The sequence below is a fragment of the Carassius auratus genome, chromosome 2, assembly GCF_003368295.1.
Source record: "Carassius auratus strain Wakin chromosome 2, ASM336829v1, whole genome shotgun sequence".
Classification (NCBI taxonomy): domain Eukaryota; kingdom Metazoa; phylum Chordata; class Actinopteri; order Cypriniformes; family Cyprinidae; genus Carassius; species Carassius auratus.
Genome location: NC_039244.1, coordinates 906355 through 918918, shown reverse-complemented (window position 1 = coordinate 918918; position 12564 = coordinate 906355). Strand labels below are relative to the sequence as shown.

General features: G+C 42.0%; 1 protein-coding gene across 1 annotated transcript; it reads left to right on the top strand.

Moving 5' to 3' along the window:
- The first annotated feature begins 1668 nt into the window (after positions 1–1668).
- Positions 1669–5038, top strand: LOC113110371 (tripartite motif-containing protein 16-like). The gene is made up of 6 exons (XM_026274544.1): positions 1669–2301; positions 3267–3362; positions 3442–3675; positions 3960–4119; positions 4260–4307; positions 4471–5038. Exons 1-6 carry the CDS (start codon positions 1723–1725, stop codon positions 4986–4988), a joined length of 1635 nt encoding a protein of 544 aa, XP_026130329.1. The 5' UTR covers positions 1669–1722; the 3' UTR covers positions 4989–5038.
- The last annotated feature ends 7526 nt before the right edge of the window (positions 5039–12564 follow it).

The window sequence follows — 12564 nt, the reverse complement described above, 5'->3', positions numbered from 1 at the left end:
TAAACCCATCAACTTGGTATAATCTATGATGACCAGCTGGCCTTCAAAGACCACATTGCAAAGAATGTTTGATCTTGTAGGTTTGTATTGCACAGCATCAGAAAGATCAGGCCCTTTCTAACGTAACATACTGCACAACTTCTTGTTCAGACCCTTGTCATTTCTGGGCTGGAATGCTCTTTTGGCCAGACTTCAAGCACAATCAAACCTCTAAAAATAATTAGAGATGCAGTGACACGACTGGTCAAGCACCCGTCTACTTCCACTCACTACTACAAATCTACATCCCCTCCAGAAGTCTGAGATCCATTAGCAGGTGGATGCTGCAAACTGGTGGTGGATGAGGAGATTCCAACCTTCATGTAAAGTGCTTTGAGTAACCAGAAAAGCTCTACGTAAATGTAACGAATTAATAATATAATTAAATGTAAATGTTTATGCATCTATATCTTGAAGGGGAGCATGTGCAGGCCCCAAATCAGGAAATGTAGCATCCTGAAGTTGAGACAGTGGGTGTCTTGCAACTCTTACCTGTTCCCCAGGATTCTTCAGAGGGTTGGCAGGAGGTGCATGAGGAAGCATGTTGTCCTGCAACCACAATTTCTTGGCCTGTGGAGAAAGATGGTGTCGAGGTCACAAGCTTGAACAAACTGCTCTTTTGTTGATGTTTTGGGAATTAGAGATGTACCAGATGTCAGCCTCCAGCGCTCCTCTGATGGAGAGAGTAGCGAAGTCATCACCAAATGTCTTGGAATCTCATGGATACTTTGCATCTTTTTAGAGGCTGCATCACCGTTCTCCCGGAAGCTGATGGCTGTGGTGTGTTGCCTTCTTAGAGCTGATGTTGATTCTGTCAGGGTTTGGGGCTAATCACCTGCCTTTTGGTGTTGTGAATGTATGTTGGGATGGTTTGACAGCTCATTGTGTCTGCATGTTTGATTTGAGTTCCCCGCCCTCCTTGTTTCTCCGTTGTTAACCTTAATTGTTTGCCACCTGTTCTCAGTGCTCTTCTAATTTTTTCCCTTTATAATTCCCTGTGTTTCTCTGTTCGTGGCCAGACTGTTGTGACTCTTACCAATAGCTCGAGCTGGTCTGTGTTCTCACCTTGTCTTGTCTTGTCCTCAGGCTCCAGTGTCTTTTGCTGTTTTGCTCTGGCTCTTGTTCTCACGAATGCAGTACTCCTAGAAGATTCCAGCTCTCATTTCTCTGGGTCTCAGCTGCCGAATGAGTTACACTGTGGAACGATACTCATCTGCCTTGTTTCATCTGCTTTAGATAAAGCTCAGTGTAAACCCGCAACTGAATCCAGCCTGTTTCTCCTGTCAGATGCTGCAGGGGGCAGACTGCTGCACTTGTTTGTGTGGGTCAGGGATGAAAAACAATAAGACATGAATGCAAATAAACATATTCATTTATTAAAAGAAATTTACAAGAAAGCACATTCCCCATTTCTAGTTCACTAGTGTGACTTTCCCACAGAGTTTAGATTAAACAAAAAAAAAACACACCTGAATTAACTTTCAATAACTTCAATAACCAGGTGTGTCGAAACTACACTCAGCAGGATTGAGGAACCTGCTTTACAGACTCACAGACACACCTGTTTTACACACGTCACTCAAACACAGAACCAGGAAACAGAATCACATAAGTTCAGGGAAAGAGAAACTAAAGTGCTAGTTTAGCTGTTGAGTGTTTGTGTCTCTGTATTTCGGCAGTAAAATGGCAGAAGCCAGAATTTCAGTGGGTCAGAAGGAGTTCATGTGTTCAGTGTGTCTGGATCTCCTGAAGGATCCAGTGGCCATTCCCTGTGGACACAGTTATTGTAAGAGCTGTATTACAGACTGCTGGGATCAGGAGGATCAGAAGAGAGTCTACAGCTGTCCTCAGTGCAGACAGACCTTCAGTCCAAGACCTGCTTTAGCTACAAACACCATCCTGGCTGAAGTGGTGGAGAAACTGAAGAAGACCAGACTCTCTGATGACTGTTACGCTGGAGTTGGAGATGTGCAGTGTGACGTCTGTACTGGAAGAAAATACAGAGCCGTCAAGTCCTGTCTGGTGTGTCTGGAGTCTTACTGTCAAACTCATTTTGATCGTCACGAGGAGTTTCATTCACGTAAGCCACACAAATTGACTGAAGCCACTGGACGACTGCAGGAGATGATCTGCCAGAAACATGAGAAGATCCTCAAGGTTTTCTGTCGCACTGATCAGAAGTGTATCTGTCTGCTGTGTACGATGGATGAACATCAAAACCACAACACTGTATCAGCTGCAGCACACAGGACAGAGAAACAGGTATTTAACACTAGACACTGATGATATATTGCTGATACTCGTTGCATATGTGTTAATATCAGCGCAATATGAAGAGCTCACAGCATTCACACTTCTCATGACAGTAGAAATTAACAGCAGCTGCAAGAAGAGTTTCACTGTTTACTGAGAATACACCGTAAACTTTATCAGCAAACCCTTTAGTAAAATAGACGTTGATTAAACAACATAAAATAATGGAGTAAACTTTTCAGCTGTTCCCACACTAAATGTATAATTCTAGCTGTCAAAATCGAGCAGCAACCTTCCAGTCTCTCGTGAAACCAACACAGAAGTGATTAAAACTGCAATTAATCGAATGGCCACTAGAAGCCGGCTGCAAAAAGGCAGTCAGTCCCATAAAGTCCCCATGTTAAAATGCCCAACTTAATAGCAAAAAATATTAATTTTACAGCCTGGTAGAAAAAGTGGCTTTGGTCTATATAGCTAATTTGACAACTTTGGCAATCATGACAACTGTTAGGGGGTGAATTATTTTTTATAACTCATTCTTTAAATTATAATAAGCCTTAAAGTTCTGCATAATTACGGCCAGCTCCACCAACTTTGAGCTTTAAAAACACTCTTCAGAATCCTACGGGTGACGTCATGGACGTCATCCATTTTTTTTATACAGTCTATGGTCAAAATACAAGTTAAATGCAACAACAGACGACTTTCTGTTCAGGAAATCTGACAGAATTCAGATTATTTAAGTAATTTGTAGTTCCATTTAGTTCATCTATTCTCTGTGTAGAGCCACAGTTGAATTACACAGCAGTCTGTGTAAGTTTCTCTTTATAATATTTACATATGTGGTGTGAAACAGTCCTTACGCTTCATGATAATTCATGTATGATAGTAGTCATGTATGATTCATCTGTTCTCATGATGATTTAGAGCCAGTAGTTTTCTGTGAGACTGACGATCATCTGTTTGTCCTGCAGAAGCAGCAGAAGGAGACGCAGAAGACGCTCCAGCAGAGAATCCAGCAGAGAGAGAAAGATCTCCAGCAGCTGAGAGAGACTGTGGAGTCTCATAAGGTGAGTCTGGAGAAGAAGAGAAGTTTGTCTCCGTCTCAGTTCAGACTCACTGAAGCTGAATCACTGTGTGTCCTAACAGCGCTCTGCACAGACAGCAGTGGAGGAAAGTGAGAGGATCTTTACTGAGCTCATTCGCTCCATTGAGAGAAGCCGCTCTGAGCTGATACGACTGATCAGAGATCAGGAAAAGACTGCAGTGAGTCGAGCTGAAGAACGACTGGAGCGACTGGAGCAGGAGATCAATGATCTGAGGAGGAGAGACGCTGAGCTGGAGCAGCTTTCACACACACAGGATCACATCCAGTTCCTGCAGGTAACACACATCTAGAAGAACAAATGGATTTCAGCTTTCAGAAATGGCATTCTCTGGAAATAATCTTTTTAAATGCATGTCCTATAAAATAACGTGCTTGTTTAAATCTAATCTAGACTACTGGTGAGATCAGGTTTTATGGAGACTAGCAAATATTTGCCCCAATATATTTCTATTTATATTCAGTTACTCGAGGAGGAGAGTTACTAAAGATCAAATCTGATGTTCCTGAAGGTTACTGAGTGAAGTGTGGAGCTGATGAGTTTGATTTCTGTTTTCTGTAGAGTTTCCAGTCTCTCTCAGCACTTCCTGAATCTACAGACGTAAATGATGATCTCTTCAGTTCTCTCGTCTCTTCTGATGATCTGAGAGAATCTGTCCATCGGCTGAGAGACAAACTGGAGGATTTCTGCAAAGAGGAGATCAAGAAGATCTCAGACAGAGGTAAAGTCCTGGAGATTCATCTGCTCTCAGAAACCAGTCCAGCATCATCTCATATCATGGAGAACATCATATTAGAAATGTGTTAGGAATAGATACAGGATCATGAGAATCACACTGTTCATGTCTGTTGATTTCCACAGACACATTCACCAGCATTGTTCCCAGAACCAGGAACGACTTCCTACAATGTAAGTCAGTAAGAACACAAGCAGAAAAACTTCTGTGTGTTCATGTTGAGTTTTATAAATCATGATGTGCACAGATATCATCTGAGACACTGATGATACACTGAACATGAAAAGATCAAACAGATTCATAATTCCTGATTCTGATGTGTTTTATCTCCATCAGATTCCCGTCAGCTCACTCTGGATCTGAACACAGTGAATAAACGCCTCCATCTGTCTGAGAACAACAGAACGATCACTAACACTAACAAAAATCAGTTGTATCCTGATCATCCAGACAGATTTGATATGTGGCAGCAGGTGTTGTGTAGAGAGAGTGTGTGTGGACGCTGTTACTGGGAGATTGAGTGGAGCGGAGGTGATGTGTGTATATCAGTGTCATATAAGAGCATCGGCAGGAAGGGAGGTATTGAGTGTATGTTTGGATCTAATGATCAATCCTGGAGTTTGTTCTGCTCTTCCTCTAGTTACTCATTCATTCACAATAACATAAAGACTGATCTCCCTATAAAGCCCATCAGCAGGAGAATAGGAGTGTTTGTGGATCACAGAGCAGGAACTCTGTCCTTCTACAGCGTCTCTGACACAATGATCCTCATCCACACAGTCCACACCACATTCACTCAGACGCTCTATCCTGGGTTTGGAGTTTGTTCAAGAACATCAGTGAAATTGTGCTGATGAATCAGAATAGACTGACAGATTCTACCCATAATGCTTTGAGCTGCATAAATCCTAATATAGACAGTAAGTTCTCTGTGTGTGTGTGTGTGTGTGTGTGTGTGTGTGTATGTGAGAGAGAGAGAGTCAGCTGAGTAACCATGTGTTTCTATTTCGGTTTGTGTTGATTTCGTTTTTAAAGTAGCGTCTCATAATTATTTTAATATTATTATTATTTTCATTAAAATTACCTTACCTCAATTTTCGTTATTCACCTCATAGAGCATATTTTTAGGTAATACCTTGTTAATAATTTGTGTAAAACATGTAAATGACATTACGTTTACAAAATGCTATAGTTCCTATTATACAACATGCAATTTTATGACATTTAAGGAAAATGGTACTTGTACTTCTTGAACTTCATTTGTCATCTCACATTTTCAAAATGACAATAAAAAAATAATTTATATTTTCATAGCATTGTGTGTGTGTGTGTGTGTGTGTGTGTTGATAGTGCAGAGTGTTCAGTGAAACACACACCTGACCTACATGAGGACGAGAGCCACAAACTGTCACAGGAAGGACCTGCAGGTGTTTAAGAGCAGCTGAAAATGATGTATTTATATCATCAATATAAACAACAGTGTTTGCCTTATAGATGCATTTATCAGATTAGAGGCAGACAATAATATGTTTACAGTTGTGACGATATAAACAATCCAGCAGCTGAGATTTGTTATACTTATATAAAGAGCTGGATGATAATATAGTTCATTTTTGTGACAATAAATAATAAGGTACTTTGCAATGTGTGTGTGTGTGTGTGTGTGTGTGGATGTGTGTGGGTGTGTGTGTGTGTTTGTGTTATTCCGATCTGCACTCACTCTGGATTCACTCAGTGTTTCTGATGTCATGATCATTAGATGGAGTGCCCATGAACTTCAGTAAAGGGCACTCAACTCAGGACCATTCCACCCATCAACCACCAGATGTCACTTGGACACTAGCACCTCTCATACTGTTGCACAACACCCGAACTACATTCCCCATGAGTCACTGCCTCACAATCACCTTGCCACACCTGCACCTCATTCATCAGCCAATTTCCTTGCCACACCTGCACCTCATTTACACACACATAAAAGCAGCACAATCACTCTCACTCACTGGAAAGTCTTGTTTAGCCTGTCTGACATTTCTGAGCGTTTTTCCTAGCGTTAGTTCTCCCTGTGTATGATCTTGGATTGTTTAAACTGACTCTGATTCTCTGCTGCCTGCCCTGATCTCTGCTCATTACCATTTATGATTCTGGATATCCCTAACATACCTGACGCCATTCCTGATTTCTGCTTGTATGACCATTCTCTTAATAAAGCTTTTCCACATGGATCTGAACGTCTCTGACTCCCTGTTACAGAAGACTTCGCCATACCGCCATACCATCCCCTTCTAACTGAGGTATCGGTTCTGGTTTCAATGTCAGCCTATCACCAATCCAGCCTAACCACAGATCCAGTCGACCAGCTGTTAAATCTAAGGCAAGGAGATTGATCTATCGAGGACTATGTTCAACAGTTCTGTGAGTTGGTATATCGAGTTCCCCTAGATGATGAAGTCTTGTTTAAGGATTTATTCCGTTTTGGACATAATGAACCAGTAAAATCATGGTTACCTAGAGGGGAGTCTAATGGCAGCTTAAGGGACATAATGGACTTTGCACTCTTGTTATGTGGTTCTCCTCTCACTGTGGGAGAGGCAGAGGACTTTAAAGCCCCAAAATCACTGCACAATATGGCTGCCAGCCTAGCGCCGCTGCACAAGATGGCCGCCTCAGTCGACTTTCCAGAGTCAAGTCAGTTCCTCGTCGACTTTCCAGAGTCAAGTCAAGTCACCACTAACACCCAAGAGTCAAGTGAAACAACAGTTAAACTTCATGATTCTAGTCACGTCAAGGTTGATCAGGTCCCTGATGAGTTCCCGGGTCTAGTCAGGTCATCGTTGACCATCCAGAGTCAGGTCAAGTCACCATTGACACCCATGAGTCAAGTAAAACCACAGTTAAACTTCATGAGCAAAGCCAAGTCACAGTCAATCCTCCGGAACCAAGCCAAGTCACAGTCGATCCTCCGGAACCAAGCCAAGTCACAGTTGATGCTCAGGAACCAAGCCAAGTCACAGTCGATCCTCAGGAACCAAGCCAAATCATCACGGATCTACCAGAGCCTCGTCACGTCTAAGCCGCACTTCCAGTGCCCTGTCAGATCTCAGCCAAACTTCCAGAGCTCTCGTCCTATCCTGTCATGGCAATGGAGGCCGTCTATGAGCTCTCATTCGTTCCGGTCATGGCTAATTTCCTTGACACACCTGCACCTCATTTACACACACATAAAAGCAGCACATTTCCGAGCATTTTTCCTAGCGTTAGTTCTCCCTGTGTATGATCTTGGATTGTTTAAACTGACTCTGATTCTCTGCTGCCTGCCCTGATCTCTGCTCGTTACCGTTTATGATTCTGGATATCCCTAACATACCATTTCTGCTTGTATGACCATTCTCTTAATACAGTTTCTGCACATGAATCTGAATGCCTCTGGCTCCCTGTTACAGATATGACAGGTATTTCAAGGAGAGGGTGACTTATGAGGACTTAACCCATGTCCCCATTTTTCAAAATGCTTATAAATCATACAGAATGAGTTTTTTTTTTCTTAAAAATGTACAAAAATGCACAAAATTTCCTGTGAGGGTTAGGTATAGGGTTGGTGTAGGGCCATAGAATATACAGTTTGTACAGTATAAAAACCATTGCGCCTATGGGATGAACCCACTTTTCACAAGAACAAGCATGTGTGTTGTATAAACTTGTTAAATAATCTAAACCAACCTGTATGTTAGACCCTATTCCATCTAAGCTCCTAAAAGAGGTGCTTCCAGAAGTCATAGATCCTCTTCTGACTATTATTAATTCCTCATTGTCATTAGGATATGTTCCAAAAACCTTAAAATTGGCTGTTATAGCCTCTCATCAAAAAACCACAACTTGACCCCAAAGAACTAGTAAATTATAGACCAATCTCGAATCTCCCTTTTCTGTCCAAGATACTAGAAAAGGTGGTATCCTCACAGTTATATTCCTTCTTAGAGAAAAATGGTATATGTGAGGATTTCCAGTCAGGATTTAGACCGTATCATAGTACTGAGATTGCTCTCCTTAGAGTTACAAATGATCTGCTCTTATCATCTGATTGTGGTTGTATTTCTCTATTAGTTCTATTGGATCTTAGTGCTGCGTTTGACAATTGACCACAACATTCTTTTGCATAGACTAGAACACTTTGTTGGCATTAATGGGAGTGCATTAGCATGGTTTAACGTACTTATATGACCGCCATCAATTCTTAGCAGTGAAGAGGTATCATATCGATCACAAGTGCAGTATGGAGTACCTCAAGGCTCAGTACTAGGGTCGTTACTCTTCACACTTTATATGTTACCCTTGGGAGATATCATCAGAAAACATGGTGTTAGCTTTCACTGTTATGTTGATGATACTCAGCTCTATATTTCTTCGCGGCCCGGTGAAACACAACAATCTGAAAAACTAATGGGATGCATAGTTGATATAAAAAACTGGACGACGAGTAATTTTTTACTGCTAAATTCTGAAAAAACAGAGGTGTTAAATATAGGACCTAAAAACTTTGCATGTAATAACCCAGATCACTGTTTAAGACTTGATGGCTGCTCTGTCAATTCTTCGTCATCAGTTAGGAACCTAGGTGTGCTATTTGATTGCAATCTTTCCTTAGAAAGCCACGTTTCTAGCATTTGTAAAACTGCATTTTTCCATCTCAAAAATATATTTAAATTACGTACTATGCTCTCAATATCAAATGCAGAAATGTTAATCCATGCATTTATGGTTAGATTCAAGGCTAGAATATTGTAATGCTTTATTGGGTGGTTGTTCTGCATGCTTAGTAAACAAACTACAGCTAGTCCAAAATGGAGCAGCAAGAGTTCTTACTAGAACCAGGAAGTATTACCATATTAGCCCAGTCATGTCAACGCTGCACTGGCTCCCTATCAAAAATCATATAGATTTAAAAAAAAATTGCTTATTACTTATAATTCCTGAATGGTTTAGCACCTCAGTATTTGAATGAGCTCTTGTTACATGTTACTCTTGTTTGCGTTCTCAAAACTCAGGCAATCTGATAATACCTAGAATATCAAAATCAACTGTGTGTGGCAGATCCTTTTCCTATTTAGTGCTTAAACTCTGGAATAACCTACCTAACATTGTTCGGGAGGCAGACCCACTCTTGCAGTTTAAATATAGATTAAAGACCCATCTCTTTAACTTGGCTACACATAACACTAATGTACTTCTAATATCCAAATCCGTTAAAGGATTTTTAGGCTGCATTAATTAGGTAAACCGGAACCGGGAACAGTTCCCATAACACCCGATGTACTTGCTACATCATTAGAAGAATGGCATCTACGCTAATATTAGTCTGTTTCTCTCTTATTCCGAGGTCACTGTAGCCACCAGATCCAGTCTGTTTCCAGATCAGAGGGTCACTGCAGTCACCCGGATCCAGTACGTGTCCAGACCAGATGGTGGATCAGCACCTAGAAAGGACCTCTACATCCCTGAAAGACAGCAGAGACCAGGACAACTAGAGCCCAGATACAGATCCCCTGTAAAGACCTTGTCTAAGACGACCACCAGTACAAGACCACATGAAACAGATGATTTTTCTGCACAATCGGACTTTGCTGCAGCCTGGAATTGAACTACTGGTTTCGTCTGGTCAGAGGAGAACTGACCCCAACTGAGCCTGGTTTCTCCCAAGGTTTTTTCTCCATTCTGTCTCCGATGGAGTTTTGGTTCCTTGCCGCTGTCGCCTCTGGCTTGCTTAGTTGGGGTCACTTCATTTACAGCGATATTGTTGACTTGATTGCAAATGATTGCACAGACACTATTTAAACTGAACTGAGATGACATCACTGAATTCAATGATGAACTGCCTTTAACTATCATTTTGCATTATTGAGACACTGTTTTCTTAATCAATGTTGTTCAGTTGTTTTGACGCAATGTATTTTGTTTAAAGTGCTATATATTAATAAAGGTGACTTGACTTGAAAACATAAGCAAAAAACAGAAAATGGCTCATCTTACCCCACTCTACTTTACTGAGCCTCGCTACTATAGTGTCCTGGAGGAGCTATAGCAAGGGATCATCGACTGGCTAACTCTCTGGAAGAGCGCTTTCATCCACTCATAGAGGAAATGGCACCACAAGCAAGACATAAAACCAGTTCTCCTGGTAATTGCCTGTTTGTACGCAATGCCTAACAGAAAGCTGGCTCAACTTAGAGATTATACAACCTTGCAAAAATGTTAGGTGTGGCCTAGCCTGCAGCTCTGCAAATGTCTGCAAGAGAGGCACCATATGCCAAGGCCCAGGAGGAGGAAAGACTCTGAGTGGAGTGTGCTTTCACTCTCAGGGGTCATTACATTTACATTTAATCATTTAGCAGACACTTTTATCCAAAGCGACTTAAGAAAGATAACAATAGAAACAATCAGATCAACAAGAGAACAACAACATTATACAAGTGCCATGACAAATCTCAGTTATTCTAGTACAGAATGCATAGCCAGTTTTTTTTTTTTTTTTAAGAATATGAAGGAAAAGAAAAGAGCTATTATTAGTTGGTTAAGTGCTGGCGAAAAATCTGAGACTTTAGATGTTTTTTTTTTAAATGAGTAAAGACTCAGCTGTTCGAATTGAGATTGGGAGGTCATTCCTCCAGCAGGGCACAGTCCAGGAAAAGGTCTGTGAGAGTTATTTAGAACTTTTTTGGGATGGCACCAAAAGGCATCATTCACTTGCAGAGCGCAATCTTCTGGAGGGCACATAAGATTGAACTAGTGAGTTTTGGTATATTGGTGCCGTGCCAGTGGTCGTCTTGTAGGCAAGCATCAGTACCTTGAATTTAATGCGAGCAGCTACTGGTAGCCAGTGTAACCTGATGAGGAGAGGAGTAACGGGAGCTTTTTTTTAGCTCATTGAAGACAACCCTTGCTGCTGCATTCTGGATCAGTTACAGAGGCTTGACAGTACATGCAGGAAGTTCCGCCAGGAGAGCATTACAATAGTCCAGTCTGGAGAGAACAAGATCTTGGACAAGAAGTTGGGTGGCTTGCTCTGACAGGAAGGGTCAAATCTTCCTAATGTTGTATAAGGCAAATCTGCAGGAATGGGTTGTTGTAGCAATATGTTCTGTGAAGCTTAACTGATGATCCATCACAACTCATAGGTTTCTGGCTGTCCTGGAAGGAGTTATGGTTGACGAACCCAGCTGTATATAGAAGTTCTGATGAAACAATGGCTTAGACCATCATGCAGTAGTCTAATGAGAAAACGAGGCAAAACACTTACAAACTGCTGTCCTTATCTGTTACTCAACTGTTTCTTCTGACAAATCCCTCCAAAACAGCTAATTAAGTACTTTCATTGGCTTTGGCCATGCCTCACTATTTAGCAGACCAAAACTGGGCAGTCCCGCGATAGGCAAACGCAAAACCAAGAGCCACTTCATAACTTATATTGTGTCTAGCATGCCAAGGAGATGGCTGCACTAGACAGTGGGCTAGACTGCTTGGATAACCCTTTCCCTTTCCCTACATCCAGGGACCTGCTGTGCACTGCATCATGATGTGCCGGAGTGGCAGTGACATACACTTTCATGGTAAAGGGACACAGCCTCCACTTCAACCTCTTTTGCAGAATGGAATGCATAACACTGGTCAGGCATCTTTGGGGTCTTATTGTCAAGAAGAACACCACTCAACTAACAGCCTCTACTTCAGGACATATGCCTGCCTAGTAGAGGGGACCCTTGCCTGAGCCTTATTGTCGATCACTGCCTGTGATAGGGAACTTAAGTGTTCAGAGTCCCATTCAGGAGCCACACCTGGAGGTTCCACAGATCTGGACACAGGTGTCATATGGTGCCCATCCTTGAGAAAGGAGGTCCTTCCTCAGGGGAATCTGCCATGGTGGGGCTGTCAAGGTCTGAAGACCAGGTCTCAGTTTGAGCCAGTAAGGCACAAACTGAAAAAAGCAAACTGAAGGAACAGTCTGTGTCGAGGTTAATCAAGACATGAAAGTATGAGTCCTTCAGGATGATCACTGCAAACCCATCTTGCGGGCAACGAGTTTCTGCATCAATATCTTGTAGGGGAGATTGTGCAGGCCCTAACTCAGGAAGAGTAGCGTTCTAAAGAAGAGGGAGTGTGTGTTGTGCAAATCTTACCTGGATCACAGGATCCCTCAGAGGGTTGGCAGAAGGTACATGAGGAAGCAGCTTGTCCTGCAACCACAATTTCTTAGCCCGTGCCGAAAGATGGTGCTGAGGAAATGAAGCACAGCTTTTTATCATACGCCAATACATCTGACCCTGAGATTGAACAAACTCCTTTTTTGTTGATGTTTTGGGAACTAGAGATGTACCAGATGTAAGCACCCAGCCCTTCTCTGGTGGAGGGAGTGGAAAAGTCACCACCCCCTTAGGG